Source organism: Artemia franciscana, chromosome 2, assembly GCF_032884065.1.
Source record: "Artemia franciscana chromosome 2, ASM3288406v1, whole genome shotgun sequence".
Taxonomy (NCBI): domain Eukaryota; kingdom Metazoa; phylum Arthropoda; class Branchiopoda; order Anostraca; family Artemiidae; genus Artemia; species Artemia franciscana.
The window spans coordinates 52,016,427-52,036,671 of NC_088864.1; the positions used below are offsets into that span (position 1 = coordinate 52,016,427).

General features: G+C 34.8%; 1 protein-coding gene across 2 annotated transcripts in view; it reads left to right on the forward strand.

Moving 5' to 3' along the window:
• Positions 1-747: 747 nt before the first annotated feature.
• LOC136043441 (ragulator complex protein LAMTOR1-like) overlaps positions 748-20,245 on the forward strand; it is a 54,576-nt gene continuing 35,078 nt past the window's right edge. The window contains exons 1-3 of one of the 2 annotated variants that reach the window (XM_065728361.1): positions 748-888; positions 7,262-7,338; positions 11,013-11,099. In XM_065728361.1, the coding sequence (XP_065584433.1) occupies positions 751-888; positions 7,262-7,338; positions 11,013-11,099 (302 nt within the window). In that variant the 5' untranslated portion in view covers positions 748-750. The remainder of the gene's footprint in view (positions 889-7,261; positions 7,339-11,012; positions 11,100-20,245) is intronic. The other variant, XM_065728370.1, reaches the window with a different exon arrangement.

Genomic DNA, 20,245 nt, shown 5'->3' on the forward strand with positions numbered 1-20,245 from the left:
AGATATGCGATTAATTTTGGCTCACATTTTTCCTCGGCCTCTAGGTCCATTAGAAGTACGATTGTAACCATTAAGACAAGAAGACGGCTTAGTAGTATTGTTGGTTCAAGCTAAGCTTCAATGAGGGCACAATGAACCACAGACAAGTTGATAGACAGATAGTTGGAACTGTTTTTTCTAGGAACTCCGATTGCCGAGTCAAAGTGACATACTGTAAAAGAGAAGAAAAGTAGGCACAAAGCATGTTAAAAAAAAACAAGCGTGTTCAGGCGTTATACTTGATTTTTACGAATTTCTTCTCGATTGAATCCAGGTCTCGGACAAGTTTTATGCTCGAAAACTAAAAAGCTCAAACGCACCTACTGTGGTCTTGTATTTTTTCGTTTTCGAAGGTGTCAACTAAAGCTTTGCCGATTACGATTACGACGTCATACAGAAAGTCTTTAATTTACTGTCAGAATTGATTGTCCCTAAAACTTTTATAAATGTAGATTTGCCTCGTTGGCCGCCCAGACCGTTGGCCAGTTCCTATTACTCTCATGACGTCACAAAAATGTCGCGATCCCATGATAATAGTTTAAGGTTAAGTTTACTCCTTTTTGAACTGATTTGGAAAAGATTATATATTCAAAACTCTAGATGAAGATTTGACAATTAAATATGATACCACTTGTAGCAAAAAAATATGACACATTTTGTGACACATTACGGAATCTGAGATGACACAAAAAGCACATTTTCGGAAATAATATGACACATTCCTTAAAAAAAAATTTGGCAGCCCTGGTAACAAACAAGAAAGGAACAACAAGAAAAGGACAAAATAAATTAAATATGGGAAATATTTGTGAGAGCTGCTGTGGTCCCATTAAGGATGACGAATCTCAGGTTAGGTTCCAGGTTCACAGGCTAGATCATTGAATTTAATAGATCAGATTAGAGTAAAATTCTTGTAAAGTGACTTTTGGCTATCTTGGAAAGGGGTTAGGTTAGGAAAATGAAACTTTCAGGGATGAATCTACAGGCTAAAGTGTGCCCCAGGAAGGTATTTTGAAGTACCCACCTCCACTCCTTCTCCCTGTAGAGGGCCCTGACATTTGCCTACATGACAGGTCTATACCTATTGAAATTTTGTCAAAACAACATTTTACCTTAATTTTCAGTTACTAGTTGCTTCTTCTCTGCCTTTAGTTCTGAAAATGCAATTCCTGTTATTTGAGTAAAATTTTGAGCCATATTGATGTTTTTTTTCAAAATTTAGAGAATGTATTTGCATATCTTTAAAACCTTATAAAATGGGATTGAGCAAAGTTATGAAGCTGAAAACAATATTGTTGTACTTCAATTAAGCAGAAGATCTATTTTGCAAGGTTTCACTTTTTTAGCACACATATTTTTAAAGGTCATCAAAGGTCAGGGCCCTCTAGAGAGAGAAGGAGTAGAGGTAAGTACCTTAAAATACCTTCCTGGGACATACTTTAGCCTATAGACCCATCCCTGAAAGTTGCATTTTCCTAACCTAAACCCTTTCCGAGATAGCAAGAAGTCAATTAACTAGAATTTTACTGATAGTAAAATTCTAGTTAATTGACTTCTTGCTATTTCAGAAAGGGTTTAGGTTAGGGAAATGAAACTTCCAGGGATGAGTCTACACGCTAAAGTATGTCCTGGGAAGGTATTTTAAACTACCCACCTCCACTCCTTCTCCCTCTAGAGGGCCCTGAAATTTGCCTAATTTTCAGTTACTAGTTGCTTTTTCTCTGCCTTTAGTTCTGAAAATTCAATTCCTGTAATTTGAGTAGAATTTTGAGCCATATTGATGTTTTTTTTTTTAAATTTAGGAAATGTATTTGCATATCTTTAAAACTTTATATAAAATAGGATTGAGCAAAGTTATGAAGCTGAAAACAATTTTGTTGTACTTCAATTAAACAGAAGATCTATTTTGCAAGGTTTCACTTTTATAACACACATATTTTTAAAGGTCATCAAAGGTCAGGGCTCTCTAGAGAGAGAAGGAGTGGAGGTAAGTACCTTAAAATACCTTCCTGGGACATACTTTAGCCTGTAGACCCATCCCTGAAAGTTTCATTTTCCTAACCTAAACCCTTTCTGAGATAGCAAGAAGTCAATTAACTAGAATTTTACCAAAACTTTCAGGGATAGATCTACAGGCTAAAGTATGTCCCATGAAGGTATTTTGAAGTACCTACCTCCACCCCTTCTCCCTCTAGAGGGCCCTGACCTTTGATGACCTTCAAAAATATGCATGTTATAAAAGTGAAACCTTGCAAAATAGATCTTCTGCTTGAATGAAGTAAAACAAAATTGGGTAAAATTCTAGTTAATTGACTTCTTGCTATTTCAGAAAGGGTTTAGGTTAGGGAAATGAAACTTTCAGGGATGAGTCTACATGCTAGATAATATCCTGGGAAGGTATTTTAAAGTACCCACCTCTACTCCTTCTCCCTGTAGAGGGCCCTGCAATGTGCCTACATGACAGGTCTAAACCTATTGGAATTTTGACAAAACAACATTTTACCTTAATTTTCAGTTACCAGTTGCTTTTTCTCTGCCTTTAGGGGTAAGACAACCAGTACTGGGACACTTCAATCACTCTGCCTATTCTGGGACAGAATCTTTGGTTGGATTGCAACATGTCCAATACTGGGACAAAAGACAACAGGTTTTTTGGAAGCAACCCAGAAAAATGTATAGATTGGGTGTCCAATTTTAAAGTCTTTTGTCCCAGTATTGGACATGTTGTAATCCAATTGAAGATTCTGTCCCAGAATAGGCAGAGTGACCAAAGTGTCCCAGTACCAGTTGGCTTACCCCTAGTTCTGAAAATGCATTTCCTGTTATTTGAGTAGAATTTTTAGCCATATCAATGGTTTTTTTTCAAAGTTTAGGAAATGTATTTGCATATCTTTAAAACCTTATAACATGGAACTGAGCAAAGTTATGAAGCTGAAAACAATTTTGTTGTACTTCAATTAACAGAAGATCTATTTTGCAAGGTTTCACTTTTATAACACACATATTTTAAAGGTCATCAAAGGTCAGGGCTCTTTAGAGGAAGAAGGAGTGGAGGTAGTTGCTTCAAAATACCTTCCTGGGACATACTTTAGTCTGTAGATTCATCCCTGAAAGTTTCATTTTCCTAACCTAACCCCTGTCTGAGATAGCAAGAAGTTAATTAACTAGAATTTTACCCAAAATTGTTTTCAGCTTCACAACTTGGCTCAACCCCAATTTATATGGTTTTAAAGATATGCAAATATCAGAAAAAAAAACATTGATATGGCTCAGAATTCTACTCAAATAATAGGAATTGTATTTTCAGGACTAGGCCACAGGCAAAGAAAAAGCAACTGGTAACTGAAATTTAAGGTAAAATGTTGTTTTGTCAAAATTTCAATAGGCATAGACTGGTCATGTAGGCAAATTTTAGGGCTCTCTAGAGGGAGTAGGAGTGGAGGTGGGTACTTTAAAATACCTTCCCAGGATATACTTTAGCCTGTAGGATATACTTTGGATATATTGGATATGCCAGGATATACTTTAGCCTGAATCAAACTATTGATATGAATTAAATTGAAAATAGTAATAAAAGTATCAATAACAGCAACATTATTTATTTGGTTTATGGCATTTTTGTATTACTGGGGGCTGATATGCTATAAAATTGAAAACTAATCTGAAAAAGTAGTTACCTTTAGGCTATTTCTATAAGCAAAATTCTTCAGGCCCTCTAGAGAGGGAAGGAGTGTAGGTGGGTACTTCAAAATACCTTCCCATGATATACTTTAGCCATTAGACCCATCCATGAAAGTTTCATTTTCCTAACCTAGCCCCGTTCTGAGATAGCCAAAAGTCAATAAACTAGAATTTTACCAAAAAACAGTAAACTTTGTATATAACCTAGGGTTTTATCCATAAATTGAAGGAGAGGCCGGGGATATAGTTAAACCAGAAGAAATTCTGACAATCTGATAAATAGAAATTTTCTAAATGCAGTCAAGTAAGAATTTTCTGATTATACCATTTAGTTCATGACAACAAGACTGTTGCCAGATAAAGGAGCACTTTTACTGTTACTGTAGTTAGTTCCAAAGGGGAATTTTACTCCAATGCTGCTGATTGTTCAATGCCTGTTTTAACTTTTGTTTTAAACTTATATTCTCCTCTTGTCTTCAATTTTATTCAAATTAAATAATTTTTGGTTGCATATTATTCTTTTGGGTCATCCTAAAACTGAGATGAAGGTGACATCTTTCAATTCCTTGCTTTTTACAATAGAACTTAACTTTTGTTAGCAATACTTATAAAATAAAGAATCAGTTGGGTATATTTGCTCTACCCAATAAAATAGGGTTTGCTTCAAAAAGAAGAAAACTTGCTAGAATCTGTATCAAATGTGTATTCTTTACAATTAAATTCAAATTTTATCACAATGCTTATATTTCTAAAACTAACATTTCTCATTGACAACTTATTTTTTTGCAGTAAGATGCACATTCTTTGCTCATTGCAGCTCTAACCCACCTGAGGCTAATACAGTTGTGCATGCTTCATCTATATCAATCAGTTTGTGGCAACTTGCTGTAAGTAAGGAGCCATGCAGCTAAATAGTAATCAAAACTCTAAAAACAAAATTTTGATACCAATTGATATATCAAAAGAGTCAACTTATAATGATGATTCCAAATATATAGGTTTCATTAACTTTAGTGTTACACATCAAAGGTTACTGGCCTGGAAATATTAGCCTCTTAAATTCAAAGAATCTTAATAGAAATCACACCATCAGATTGAGTGTATCAGAGTACCCTACTGTTAAGGTCTCAAGAACATATATTCAAAATGTGGAATTTTTTTTTTTTGCTAGAAGAAAGATCACAAATGCATGTTTATTTTTTTTATTTTTTGTATTCTCCAGGGGTGATCATATTGACCCAAAGCTCCAAGCATATTGGGAGAGTGCTCATTCAAATGTGAATTAAAAGTTTTAGTGCCCTTTTTAAGTGACCACAAAGATTGGAGGGCAACTAGGCCCCCTCCAATGCCCTTTTTCCAAAATCGCCAGATCAAAATTCTTATATGGCGATTTTGTTCAACATAGTAAAACCCAATAACTATGCCTTTGAAGATAACTTGACCCCCCACTACCCCTTTGGAAAATGGTTATAAAAGTTAAAAAGTTATAAAATTTTGCTATTGTTTACATATAGTATTTGTTATTGGGAAGTATGCATACATTTTTCAGATGGGGGGGGGCGAATTTTCTGCTGGGAGGATTTTTCATGGGAAGTGAAGTTCCCAGGGGATCAACTTTTTAGAGGAATTTTTCATTGGGGGAGTTTGCCTGAATTCCTTTACAAAATTCTTATTGTATGTCTTGCTTTATCTTTGCCAACTCAATTTTATGTGCAGAGATGTTAAGGGTAATTGTCCTGGGTAAATTTTAACTGTGACTGAATTATTTAGAGGACATTTCTGTGGAAAGGGGGATTTTTTCTTGGATCTGGAGCCAGATATCCTGGAATTATATAAAAAGCCATCAGAAATTAAATTAAAAAACGTGTTTTTTCAACTGAAAGGAAGGGGCAATGTTAAAACTTAAAACAAACATTAATTATTATGTATATGAGGGGGTTGTCCCCTCCTCAACACCTTGCTCTTTACACTAAAGTTTAAGTTTTGTCCCAGCTTTTTAAGGACAACTCCTGAGACACAGAGGTGGTTTAATTAGAACAACAATAAATTTCTTTCAAAGTACTAAAAAACTTTTGCATGAAAAGCAAGGTGTTGAGGAGGGGGTAATTCCCTCAATGTGTAATAATTTCTGTTTGCTTAAGTTTTAGTGTTGCTCCTTACTTTCAGTTGAGAAACAAACTTTTTTTTGTTTAATATGTTTAAAGCACCACTCTTTAACTCCTCCCATAAATATTCAGGTTGCTTGGAACCCCTTTGTATGACCTTTTGAACCCCATGTCAGAATGACCTGTGTGTAGTAAAGTAAAGATGGTTATTGCCACTTGGCAAGATAAAGCGGAGCATTGTAGGTGGGACTTGCAATCTTTATTATCGCCCAAGGTTAGGGTAGCTAATAGTTGTGGGTGGCACTTTAGTAGCAAGGTAGCTGAAACTAAAGTAGACGTGCCCACTGATCTTAGAGAGAAGACAGTTGTTAAATATTGATTACTTTTATTTGCTTCTAAGAAGACAACAATACAGAATAAAGGGAATAGTGACTTAATAGATTATACTGACAATACATTTACTACTATCAAAAATAATTAAAACCATGTATACTTACATTAGCCCAAAGCAATCAAAAGACCCAGCCATTATCAAAGTTTAGAAGATTAAAATCAATTTCTGACTTGATATGCTCAGCCCACTATGTGTTTGGTTTGGCTCCTGATAGATATGGCCATATTTCTTTCCAATCTTTCTTTCATAAAAGCCCCAGAAAGTAGGATCAAACCATATTTTTGCAGAGCTTATTGCCTGATATACGGTCAGTCAAACAAGATTGTAGAATTGTTGACACACAAACTATATAGGCTATTTCATAAATTGTGTTTGATTTCCATTGGGTTACTTCCTAATCCCCTGTAAGTAGAGCTGGAGTCGACCCAGCTCTAAATGGGTATCTGGAGAAATCTGGGGAAGGTAAACAAGAATGGAGTGCATAAGCACAGGATGGCTGACCCCCATCCCCTGTTGCACTTCCTGGCTGAAGGGCATAGAGACGGAGATCAGCATCACCAGTTTGGACTTTAAGGGTCTAGTGCTGAATCTTTTACTTTTTTTTTGTACCTGCCAGGGATACTTCTTAGTTTATTGATGTTTTTTAAACTCAATTAAGTCATCCAAGGATTGAACCCTGAAACAATTTGACATGATGATAAATAATCATATTTAAGCATCCTTTAAAAGTTGTTTTCTCTAAATAAAATTTAATTTCAAGATTCTCTTGAGCCCAGGAGCTTGAACTTAATTTCACCTTGATTTGATATTTTCTTCTAAGTTTCCCCAATACCATGCTTAAAATTTACTCACTTTTGCTTGTTTTGCTTGCTCCTACATGCCTGAACAACTGTAATTGGTGGCAGGGGGTTGGGGGCCCCTGCCTTCCAATGCTTTTTGCAATTTATGCACATTTTAAAGCTAAGTCTTTGAATAAGGATCTTACTTTCTCAGCAAATGACATAATCATGAAAAGTAAATTTACACATTTATTTCTTTTTAGGATGGAGAAGTGAATTCTAGAACCCACTTATTAAGTAACAGTGCTCAAAATGTACCATCACCAGCAAGAAATCCAAAGTGAGATTTGTTTCTTTTTTTGTTGGACTTTTGCTTGATTATTATGCTCCTGTTGTATTATTTGCTAAGTTGTAAATTAGTTGTAAGTTGCAATATAGGAATCGTTTCTGATTTGGGATTGATTGGGATTTGAGTAAAAATGTTGCTGCCTCTGTTTACAAGTAGCCTACTGTCCCCATTTTATATAGGGTTAATTTTTATGCTTTGTGTGTAGAAAAATTCATCAAAGTAGTCAAGTAATTACACATATATTAGAATGCAATCTCACACTGAAAGATAAGGAATAAGGGACAAAGAAGGGTATGATGTCCCAAGAGCCTTTTAAACCTTAATCTCCGGTTCTTAGGCATCTTATCCAGTTTCCAAAAATTTGGGAGTCAAAGATTATATGGAGAGAAAAAAAATTTATCCTTTGCAAGGGAGAACCAAATTAACAGGAAATGTGCTTTTGAAATAGGATGATTATGACCATACATATATATATATATATATCTATATATATAAAAATAAGTTGTCTGTCTGTGGATGTGTGGATCAGGTGACGTCACCTGAAAAAACTGGATCAGGTGACGTCAAAACTGAAAAAACTAAAAAAAGGCAAAAACTACAAAAAAAACTAAAAACTAATAAAAAAAAAAGCTAAAAAACTAAAAAAACTATAAAGGTAAAAACCAATAAAAAACTAAAAAAAAAACTGAAAAAACTAAAAAAAGGCAAAAACTACAAAAAAAAACTAAAAACTAATAAAAAAAGTAAAAAAGCTAAAAAACTAAAAAAACTAAAAAAACTAAAAAAAGGTAAAAAACTAAAAAAAATAAAAAATAAAAAAAAACTAAAGAAAAGGAAAAAACTGAAAAATAAGCTAAAATAAAGGTAAAAACCAATAAAAAACTAAAAAGAAAAAAAGGAAAAAACTAATAAATGACGACACTCAAAGAGAAAGCGACCAGGACAAAAGGAATGTTCGATTAGCAATCAACAAAGCACCGGGACACAGGGAGTATAAATGACGACCAGGACATAAGTAAAAAAAAAAAATTAACAAAACTAAAAAGAAGGTAAAAACTACAAAAAAACTAAAAAGAAAAAAAAAACTAAAAACTAATAAAAAAACTAAAAAATCTAAAAATCTAAATAAACTAAAAAAGAAAAAAAAAGGAAAAAAATAAAGGAGAAAAACAAAACTAAAAAACGAATGTATATACAGACCGGTACACCGGGATACAAATGACGACCGGGACACAGGGAATATAAATGACGACCGGGACACAGGGACACAACTACAACGGGGACACCGGGGGAAACAGGGGGATATAAATGACGACCGGGACAAAAAAACTAAAAAGAAAAAAAAAACTAAAAACTAATAAAAAAACTAAAAAATCTAAAAATCTAAATAAGCTAAAAAAGAAAAAAAAAGGAAAAAAATAAAGGAGAAAAACAAAACTAAAAAACGAATGTATATACAGACCGGGACACCGGGATACAAATGACGACCGGGACACAGGGACACAACTACAACGGGGATCTATTTATATGCAAAGACAATGGGACAGCAAAGAATGTTGTATATTCGCAAGTTTTACGTAGTTAAAACCATATATATATATCTATCTATATTCACAGGTGGGACATAGGGACACAACTACAATGGCGCGTAACTATTATGGCGCGTAACGACTTACGCGCGCGGGGGGGCTTGGGGGGGGCGCGAAGCGCCCCCACCAACTAGGTGTTGGGGTGCAACAGCTAGTATATATATATATATATATATATATTTATATATATATATATATATATATATATATATATATATATATATATATATATATATATATATATATATATATATATATATATATATATATATATATATATTTATAAGAATAGATTGGATTTCATGTGTACTTAACAAGGTGGTCTGAAGATTAAAGGTATGTATGATTATGGCCATTAAAACTAATTTTATTGAAACAGGATGCTAAATAAAATCTAAATAAAAGATGGATATGTAGTTTTTTCCTTGAAAAGAATCACAACATGATAATGCTTTCTATTGTCCCATTGTATAAATACGAGGAAAAAGAAATAATATGTAAGGGAAGTAACCTATCACAGAGGGGGCATTAAATAAGATCACAAGGAAATGTAAATAAATTGCAAGGAATTAGACGCAAACATGTAGACAAGTTGGTATACCATAGTGTCATCCTGCAGGGTGGAAAATCAGGAAAACTAATGACACATTTTCTATTTCATGGAAAACAGAAAAAAATGTTCTGGTAACGTTTCTGGAGACTAATTTACCCTTCATGTGGATGAGCACAAATTGGTTAAATATTTAATGCATGAATGTCTGTTTCTTTTAACATTTTTTGACAATAATAATGTTTTAATATTTTTATTTTATTTCCTAGCATGTTGCTGGCTGTTTACGTGCATCAGCTGTATATCAGAAAATAAATAAGTTTTCACCTGACATCTAAAGCACTGTTTCATTACCCTGGCATTGTATTATGCTTTTTTTTCTCCTTAATTTCTTCCTCAGAGTAATTGGTTACAAAAATATAACAACATTAAAAATAATATTCTATTTTGTGTTTTAGCCTAGTTGAAAATATTGTAGTTTTTTTTTTAAATATTAACATGAAGTAATCTCAAAAGATGAATTAGTTAGACAATTTATTTATTCAAGCCATGTCTACTTCCGAATAAGCATCAGCACTGTTTCTGTTTTTGAATTACCTCTTTCTGTTCTTTCTATACAAAAAACTGAAACAGATTATCAGTTTTAATTTACCTTTTCTCATCTGCTTCGGTTTTTATATTAGTGATTTTGTCCTGTTTCTGTTGTTTCCTACCTATTTTTCTTAATGTTTTCTAACTTTAGGGACTGATCTGAAATACAGCTTAACTGTGAGAGATTGGACTGTAAAAATTATTATCGTAACGTAAATTAGCAGTGTAAGAACCAAAGAAGAGAATAACTTGTTTACATTGCATTACATTACAAGTAGAGGAAAGAAGGTGGGATTGTTAGAGACAGCGCTCAACTATAGTATCGGTATAATGGTATAGGTACAATATCACGTCTATTTTCAAAATATATCCCAATATGATGATAATATTGGCACGTCGTCCAGTCGTAGTTGTAATAGCTTGAATTGTACTGTGGCCGAATAACAACGGAAAAGGTCCATGAAAATCATCTCATGAAATGAATTGGAACCCTGTATAATATTTAAGCTCTTTGCACCTTTTTTATTTTAAATTGACTTCAAGTTAGTATTAGATTTCTCAGATCCTGTCTACATCATTGCATATCGGTGTAGTAGTTGCTACTGCAGTTACTACAACCTTAAATTCTAATATATAGCCAATACATTACCAGTTTGTAATGTATGTATGTAGAAATGGATTTGTCAACTTTTCTTGGAAAATATAGTTTTTGATCATTTTGTGTGGAAGCAAATATCAGATTTTTGAGAATTCTAGATTTAATTATGAAAACAAGGGGCACTCAAAGTCTCTTATGCTCTTTAGGAGCAATCTTTATTGTGAAAAATAAAAATTCAGCTAATCAGATGACATTTTTTAGCAACTCCCACTTCTATGAAGGGGTTTGCTGATATTTGAGGGAACAAACTCTAAAATTTATCCTTTTTTGTTTCTAGTGACGATGGTGGAAGGAATAGAGGCTCTTTACCAAGGCAGAATGATGAACAGTCAGCAATTAATAGGATACTGCACGAAACTGCAACGTAAGCTGTCTTCCTTTTTAAATGTTTGGCAATAAGTGTAATCATGATCATTATATTGTTGTATATGTATATATATATATATATATATATATATATATATATATATATATATATATATATATATATATATATATATATATATATATATATACTAGCTGTTGGTGTGGTGCTTCTCCCCCCCCTAAGATCCCCCCGCGCGCGTAAGTCGTTACGCGCCATTGTAGTTGTGTCCCTGTGTCCCACCTGTGAATATAGATATATATGTATATGTTTTTAACTACGTAAAACTTGCGAATATACAACATTCTTGGCTGTCCCATTGTCTGTGCATAATGACGTCATATGCAAACGCTCTTTTTACAAACAAATATGCATACATACAACTTATTTTTATGTAGATAGATAGATAGACAGATATACATATACAATACAAATTAACTACGTAAAACTTGCGAATATACAACATTCTTTGCTGTCCCATTGTCGGTGTATATAAATAGATTGTCAGGTTTACCGACCCTCGAACATGCAACGTACAATTGTCCATGGGAAAACAATCTGTATTAAGATCTATACCGCATTTTTCTAATGATTGCCCTTGAGCTTCGTTGATGGTGATTGCAAATCCTAGTCGAATTGGGAATTGCAATCTTTTAAATTGAAAGGTAGATCCGTTGGAATCATGGGAATGCAAGGAATATGAACAGCTTCACCCTCAAAAGGCCCTGTCAAGATTGTTGCATTTATTACGTTTTCCATTGTTTTTTTTTTATGGCAAGTCGCTTGCCATTGCAAAGCTTTAGTGGGTTGATATTTCGTAACAATGTTATTGAAACGTCTATTTTTAGTTGTTGCACGTGTGGTGGAAAACCTGGGAGATCCAGGGAATTTAAAAATTGAGATGGATAATTAACCGCTTCATTTGGTTCCAGAACTGTGTCGACTGACTTGTAAAGGACTGCCTGGTCTCAAATCTTGGTCAAAACAATATTGTTGATTTCATGGACATCTTATTTTTGGCTGCCAGAATCGCTCGTTTACTTAGCCATTTATGATTTTTATAATTGGTTAGAATATTCGGAAATACTTTTTCAACCAATTCATTTTTGGACGTCACTAAATTACAGAATTCAGCAGGCAGCTGTATACGTCCTGAAATTGAGTCTACTGGGAGCTTTCCGTTTCCAATTGCCAGCAATTGATCTGAAAATGTTTGACCAGAGTCATCGTTTTGCAATCAGACACGCATATTTGTAGTTAATTTTAATGTCTTTACGTGTGCCCATAAGTTAGAATTTTTCAGGCAAGCATTCATTTTGTCTGCAGGGGTTGATCTAGGTATTATAGGTAATGTTTGCCTGAAATCTCCCGCAAGCAATATTAATGTGCTGCCAAAGGGTTTCGAATTTCCTCGCAAATCTCGCAATGGTTGATCCAGAGCCTCGAGCGATTTTTTGTGTGCCATTGTGCACTCGTCCCAAATAATAAGTTTGCATTGCTGCAATACTTTACCCATCCCAGATGATTTGGGAATCTTCTATATATATAAAAATAAGTTGTCTGTCTGTCTGTCTGTGGATCAGGTGACGTCATGTTTCTGTGTCGGCTGACGTCATGAAATTAGTTGTCGTCATTTTTGTTATGACGATGCTTAGTATATTGTAAAACACATTAATTTGGTTAATAATATACCATTTAAAACACCAAAATGAACATGCTGGAGTAGTTACTCGGTGAGAGAGGGTGTCAGAACGGAGAATGAAGGTCCAAGGTTCAAATCCTGGTTAGGCTAAAAAAGGTAAAAAACTAAAAACTAAAAAAAAAACTGAAAAAACTAAAAAAAAGGCAAAAACTACAAAAAAAACTAAAAACTAATAAAAAAAATAAAAAAGCTAAAAAACTAAAAAAACTAAAAAAAAACTAAAAAAAGGTAAAAAACTAAAAAAACTAAAAACTAAAAAAAAACTAAAAAAAAGGAAAAAACTGAAAAATAGAAGAGAAAAAGAAAACTAATAAAATTAAGAATAAAAATAAAAAAAAATAAGAAAGATAAAAACTAAAAAAAAAAGTAAAAAGAAAAAACGAAAAAAACTAAAAAAGCTAAAAAAAAAGGTAAAAACCAATAAAAAACTAAAAAGAAAAAAAGGAAAAAAACTAAAAAAATTTTCATCTAAAAAACTAAAAAAGGTAAACACGCATATTTGTAGTTAATTTTAATGTTTTTACGTGTGCCCATAAATTAGAATTTTTCAGGCAAGCATTCATTTCGTCTGCAGGAGTTGATCTAGGTATTATAGGTAATGTTTGCCTGAAATCTCCCGCAAGCAATATTAATGTGCTGCCAAAGGGTTTCGACTTCCCTCGCAAATCTTTCAAGCATTGATCCAGAGCCTCGAGCGATTTTTTGTGTGCCATTGTGCACTCATCCCAAATAATAAGTTTGCATTGCTGCAATACTTTACCCATCCCAGATGATTTGGAAATATTGCACGTGGGAGTTTCTGTAGAATGCAAGTTCAGAGGCAATTTCAAAGCGGAATGAGCAGTTCTTCCACCAGGCAGCAATGTTGCGGCTATTCCGGACGACGCAATTGCCAACGCTATATCATTTTTTGATCGAATTGATGCCAGAATCAGTTTTATCACAAACGTTTTACCAGTACCTCCTGGCGCATCCAAAAAGAAAATTTCTCCAACGTTGTTATCGACACAATGCATTATCGTATCATAAATGTCTTTTTGTTCCGACGTTAACTTGGAAATGTTATTTTGTACATACGACAATAGATCACTCGTACTGTAACTTTGTTCACGATCCAATTCTACACATGTCGAAACAGCAGCGATACGGTTAGGTGAAGGCATTCCCAAATCCTGAAGAGGTTTGTTTGCCATACGTACGCACAAATCTTCTATAACAACTAAAGTGTAGTTATAAATTTCTGATGTAAAATCAAAAGTCATATCTGACGTCTCTAACTGTTTTCGATGGAGTATATCTTCGGACATTTTTGACTTATATTTTTCCCATAACTCTGTAGGAGCTGATGGAGAGCAAGTTGTTAAAATGATGTCAAACAATGCACGAATTTGACTTGGGGTTGACGTTTCGCACGCGTCATTGATGCAGTTATCCCAGTGTTGGTCATTCTCCCATAAATTCAGAGCTTGGCATGCACTACGGTAAGTGTCATGTATAGTACCATTTACAGTCCTCAAATACTCAAAGGATGTCGGACCGGGTACATTCACCAAAAGCAGGCGTAGAAAGAAGCATTCATGTTGATTGGGGTGAACGGTGTAGAGTCTTCCTATCGTGGTATCTTTGAAGATGGTAGGTTGGCCGTCGACTGACTTACCCTGTTTTCGACGTTCAAATACTTTATTTTTAGTATTCCACGTGTAATACGAAGGCACTTCAGTATACAGCAGTTTTTTTGCAAAAGAATCATTTTTGCAAAGCGAAAAAAAAGCTGTTAATGTTGTATCCGGTAGATTCAGGACTCTTTGTTGCACGTTGGTTTCCGTGAAATAAACACGTTGACCATTCTGTAAATGTACCGCTAAGTGAACAACAGCTGGACTACGTTCATGTATCGGAAATGAAAGAATTCGCCAAACAGCTTCATTACTGCTTATGTATCTTCCAGCCTGATATTGTACGATTTCATCGAAATCTTTGATTTCGGGCTGCAAGCCAAAAACTGCCATGTCACTGCCTTTGTTGACGTATTTACATATGTATTTGATTGCCTTTACAAGTTCAAGTTCAAGTTCAAGTTCTGTTTATTACTACATAATTTCAATATAAAAAACCAATTTGGCAGAGAGAGGGCTCGAGGCCAAATGGCAAACAATTAAATAAACTGTATGCTATAACTACATCAACATAAAATAATATCATAAATTAATCATAATCCATCCAGGTTCCAGATTCAAACCACCAGACTGAGTTGGGATTTACCGCTATAAACCACACATTTATTATTTATTTACTTAATTTATTTTTTTCCATTTTTTTTTTCTTTTTTTTTTTTTCTTTTTACTTTAAACATTTTCTATGAGCATTGATTTTGTTTTGTTTTTCAGCGTATTAGTAGAAAGTTCAAGTTTGATTACATTATGATAACTTTGCCATACCCTCAATATTGTGTTTCTCAATGAAAATCTTGATCTTTCTGAAATTATCAAGGGTTGCCGGGCTTTACAAGGATTACGCGTGTTATGGTCGTGATCGGCCTTAGTTCCAGAAAATAGATCGGGTTCATAAAAATATTCAGGTAGGGAATTTGAATGATGTTTTTTCTTAAATAAAATAGAATGAAAAACAATAAAAGATTCAAGGGGCAAAATGTTCAAAAAAAGAGGAAGACTTTTAGTTGACGACTTATTAGGGCAAGAATCAGGAGATGGTACAAAAAGCTTAAGAATTCGGAGAGCTTTATTCTGCTGCCTTATCAATGGTAATATATTCGATCGAAAAGTATTCAAATATACAAGAGGACAGTAATTTAAGTAAGAATGAATTAGCGAAAAATAAATACACCGCAGGGCATCATAAGGGAGAAAGGGTTTAAGAAGCCTGATCATACCGACGTTCCTTGCAACCTTTACCCTCAGGCAATTTATGTGCTCCTTCCAACTTAAATTCGAATCAACTATCACTCCTAGATACCGAAGATGGTGGACTCTGCTGATCGTAGTATCACATTTTTCAATTGTTAGGGAATTAAAAGTTGGCAATGCTTTTGAAATCCGAGAGAAAATCAGGAATTTGGTTTTAGATGTATTAATACATAAATTATTCGCTGCGAACCATTCAAGCAGATATGTAAAAACTTCTTTCATTTTTAAACGTAGTACAAGTTCAGTAGGACCACTAATATTGAGGGCTGTGTCATCCGCGAATAGAACCGTGAGGCCGAGATCTTTCATAGAATTATCAATATCGTTAATATAAATTAAAAATAAAAGGGGGCCAAGGATTGACCCTTGGGGAGCTCCGACTTGTCCATCCAAAGAGATCAGTTCAGATCTCGTAGTATCAGCATCAACATACTGGCTTCTCTCAGACAGAAATGACATGATCAGGTTATTAGCAGGTCCTCGAATACCGCAATTCTCAAGCTTTCTCCGTAAAATCTTATGACAGATTGTATCGAATTCCTTTTTTATGTCAATAAATATAGATGCTGGAATTTCACCTCGATCAAGAGCATCATGAATATATTGCGTGACCGCTAGGATAGCTTGTTCCGTTGAATGGCTTTTCCGAAAACCGAACTGTGACTTACTAAAGTATTTGTGTTTTTCTAGGAAATTATTTACTCTCTTGTAAATGCACCGTTCAATAACTTTCTCAAACGCGGAAAGGATTGAAATAGGTCTATAATTAGATGGGTCTTTAGGGTCTCCTCCTTTGTGCAGAACAATAACACGTGCAGATTTCAAACATGATGGGAACTTCCCGCTCCTGAAACAAATATTCACAATATGCACAAGGAGGTCAGCTACATTAGCAATAATTAGTTTTAACAGTCGGGTAGATGAACCGTCTATCCCTTCAGCTCCACCAGGTTTTAGAAGATTAACTATGTTTATCAGCTCTTCTTTTGAAGTCGGTGTTAAAAATAGCGAAGACAAAGAAGATGGAGGTAGGTAATCTTCAAACTTATTTCTTTGTTCAGAATTATTAGCAGCTACAGACTCCTTTACCGTACGTATACCAACATTGGCAAAATGCTTATTAAACACGTTTGCTATACCAGGTCTATCAGACACCAGTTCAGGACCATGATTTATAGATTCAGGAAATTTGGACATTTTTTTCTTTCCAATAATTCCATGGATAATCTCCCAAGATTTTTTGGGGGAACCCGAAGCTTCTGCAAAAAGTTTCGTATAATGTGACGCTTTTGCTGCACGGATCACTTTAGTTAAATTGTTTTTATATAATCTGAATTTTTCCTTGTTATCTTCACTTGGGTTCTCTATTCGGATTTTATAAAGTTGATTTTTTATTTTAATTGATCGGACAATCCCTTTAGAGATCCAAGGTTTTCTTGGCTCTTGGCGTCTTGATTTACTTGTTTTCGCAGGACACGCCCGATCAAAAGCCTTTTCAAATTCTTGTATAAAATAATTAGTTGCTTGATCAACATCCTGATTATCCAAACACGGACTACGGTTAATATTATTTAATTGGTTTCTAAGAGATTCAATCGATTCTGCATCAAGCTTTCGAGTTTTCCGTTCAGGATGTTCTACTTTTGGCTTATCAAGTGTAACTTCTGAAAGGATTAAAAAATGATCAGAATCATCATAAATAATCACATCACATGTTTTCAGATCCAGGTTGGTGAATAAGTTATCAATTAAAGACGCGGTAGTGTCTGTGACGCGAGTAGGGATACGGCATGCAGGAAGCATTCCAGTACTAAGGAATGAAGAAATAAATTCATTTGCTAAGCTAGAATTATTTTGAGCTTGTTTGAGTTTAGACGGAGCAAGGAGGTCGATGTTAAAATCCCCCATAAATAGTAGTTTTTTATACCGACTTAGCATGGAAGATAAAAGTTTATCGAGAGATTCCAAAAATTTGGCTGGTGACCCACAAGGCGGTCTATATAACACACAGCAAAGCAGAGTTTCACTCTTAGTTTCAATTTCCACAAGGATAAATTCAAAAAGCATTTCTTCATAAAGGTTATCAAAATCCGTAATAATTTTAGTTGCCAGTTCATGTTTAACAAACATACTAATACCACCGTGTTTCCGTGTTTCTCTGTTCTTAAATAAATGTTTATACCCATCTATACGAGCGAGGGGGGCAGACGACTCAGAAAGGAATGTCTCACAAGCCCCAAAAATATCAACTCCGTGATTAGCAAGGAACAACGACAATTGGTCAAGGCTTTTTAACAATCCCCTACAGTTAAGGGAAGCGATTCTTAAACTTCCAGGCGTAGGTCGGTATTTAGGGACTTTTTCCGGTAACAAATAATTATTTTCAGGGAGGTTATCAATAAAAAAATCACGATCATCTTTACTATAGATTCCCAGCTTTGAAAAATGCTTTGCAAGATCCAGGGGACTTTTTTGGAGACGGAGTAGTTTTTTAGCGGTATTTCCCAACTCATTTAAATTACTAAATATAATGACTTTATTACGGAGTTACAGTATTCAACGTTTATGTGTGCATTAAATGTTTTTGATAATAATGGGGAATATGGAACAACCCACTGGTTATCTACTTCGATGGTGGTACCGTTACGCTTCTTTATTATTGCTGTTTTACCGCCATCTTCAGTAGATCTTCTTCTATATTGTGGGTAACCATCATTGCCAGTAATTGTGTTTGATACTAAAAGTCGAGGATATTGCTTTGTGCACCTTCCTTTGGCCATGCATGGTAAATTTTCGTTCAGTGCACCGCAAGGTCCATGTATCATATTTTTTACAATAATATCATGTAACCCCTTATCGACATTTTTATCAGGTATTTCAGCGGAAATCACATCATCAATTTCGTTCGAAGTAATTTTTTTATGTAGCCAGATTAGTATATGTGCGTGTGGCAAACCTCGTTTTTGCCATTCCACTGAGTACATCCAGCATCGCACTGACCCAAACACTTCAAGTTTTACAATGTAGTTTATCAGTGATTTCAACTTTTGCCGGAAGACACGGGCCGTAATGTCATGCCTATGAACCGCCGATTGTCCTTGAAGTAAAAGCTGCAGTATCTCGTCCCAAGATTGATTACATGTAAATCTAATAAATAAATCTGGACGACCATAGAGACGAACATACGCAATAGCATCTTGAGCATATTCATGCATATGACGGGGACTGCCAGCATATGACGAAGGTAAAATTGTTAATCTTCCAACGTTTGTGGTATTACCGTCATTTATAACTGCATCTCGCAAATGAATGTATTGTTCAGAGCGGAGCTTGGTCTGATTCAGGCGGATATATAGCAAACGTTCTGATTCAATTTTAGCATACATATGAACGACGAATTGGTGAAACAATTCACAGCATTTTAAAATATAATTTTCTTCATCCTGCCGAATCATTAGTCTATAGGAATAATAATGCATTGCACTGCATTTCTTATTCATTTCTTTGTTAGTGGCTGGATTCATCAATTTAATATTAAAGTGATAGCCGTCGGCTCCATCCCAAAAAATGATAGGATATTGTAGGGCATCGTAGCATCGATGAGTTTCAGCAATTCTTAACAACTGAGCGTTTCGCTTATGAAGAATAATATCTCGAGGTAAAAACTGATCACCGACCATAACGATTGCCACTTCGTCGATAGTTGGAGCATTGTATCTACGCACATGTTGGCCAGGAGGCGTTTTGTCAGCGGAAATAACAATTTTATGCGTATCAGTAGGCATCAAATCGATGGCTGTTTTGAACAGACGCACTAAATTATTATTTTCGTGGAAAAGATGTTGCAATTGGGAAACGATTGTCCTTTCAACGTTGGGAGAAATTTCGCAACGTGCATTCAATTCAAAATTTCTATCACTGATGAAGTACAATTGTAAAAATTTATGATTCTCGCCTGAGAATGGTAGAAGGGACCCTGCTCTATGATAAATTTGCCCTTTTACTTTGAAAGTAGACATAAATTTATCTGGATTTTCGATTTGGGCTCCAAACGACGTCATTTGGAAACATGAGTTGTATTTTCTGATTTTTGACAAAAAACGCTTAGATTCTGACGTAGTTCCAGTAAGGAAAGTCTTCAATGGCTCTGGTGGTGCAGCCAATAGAGGAAGTTTAACTTTTCCTGAGGCGCAACACATTCCCATTGTTTCACCATTGAATTTCAAGGCCTTGCAATAGGGACAAATTTTAGACATTGTCCCGATTTGAACACATCTACTCAAGCTATAATCATCGACTGGGTTGTACCTGAATGCCAGGCGATAACTTTCAGGTTGCTCTGATTCCTCGGCACGCTTTCTTTTCTTACTTTCTCTATCAGCAGCAAGCCTGATTTCTTGCTGTTCTTGTGATTCCTCGGCACGCTTTCTTTTCTTACTTTCTCTATCAGCAGCAAGCCTGATTTCTTGCTGTTCTTGTAATTCCTCGGCACGCCTTCTTTTTTCACTTTCTCTTTTAGC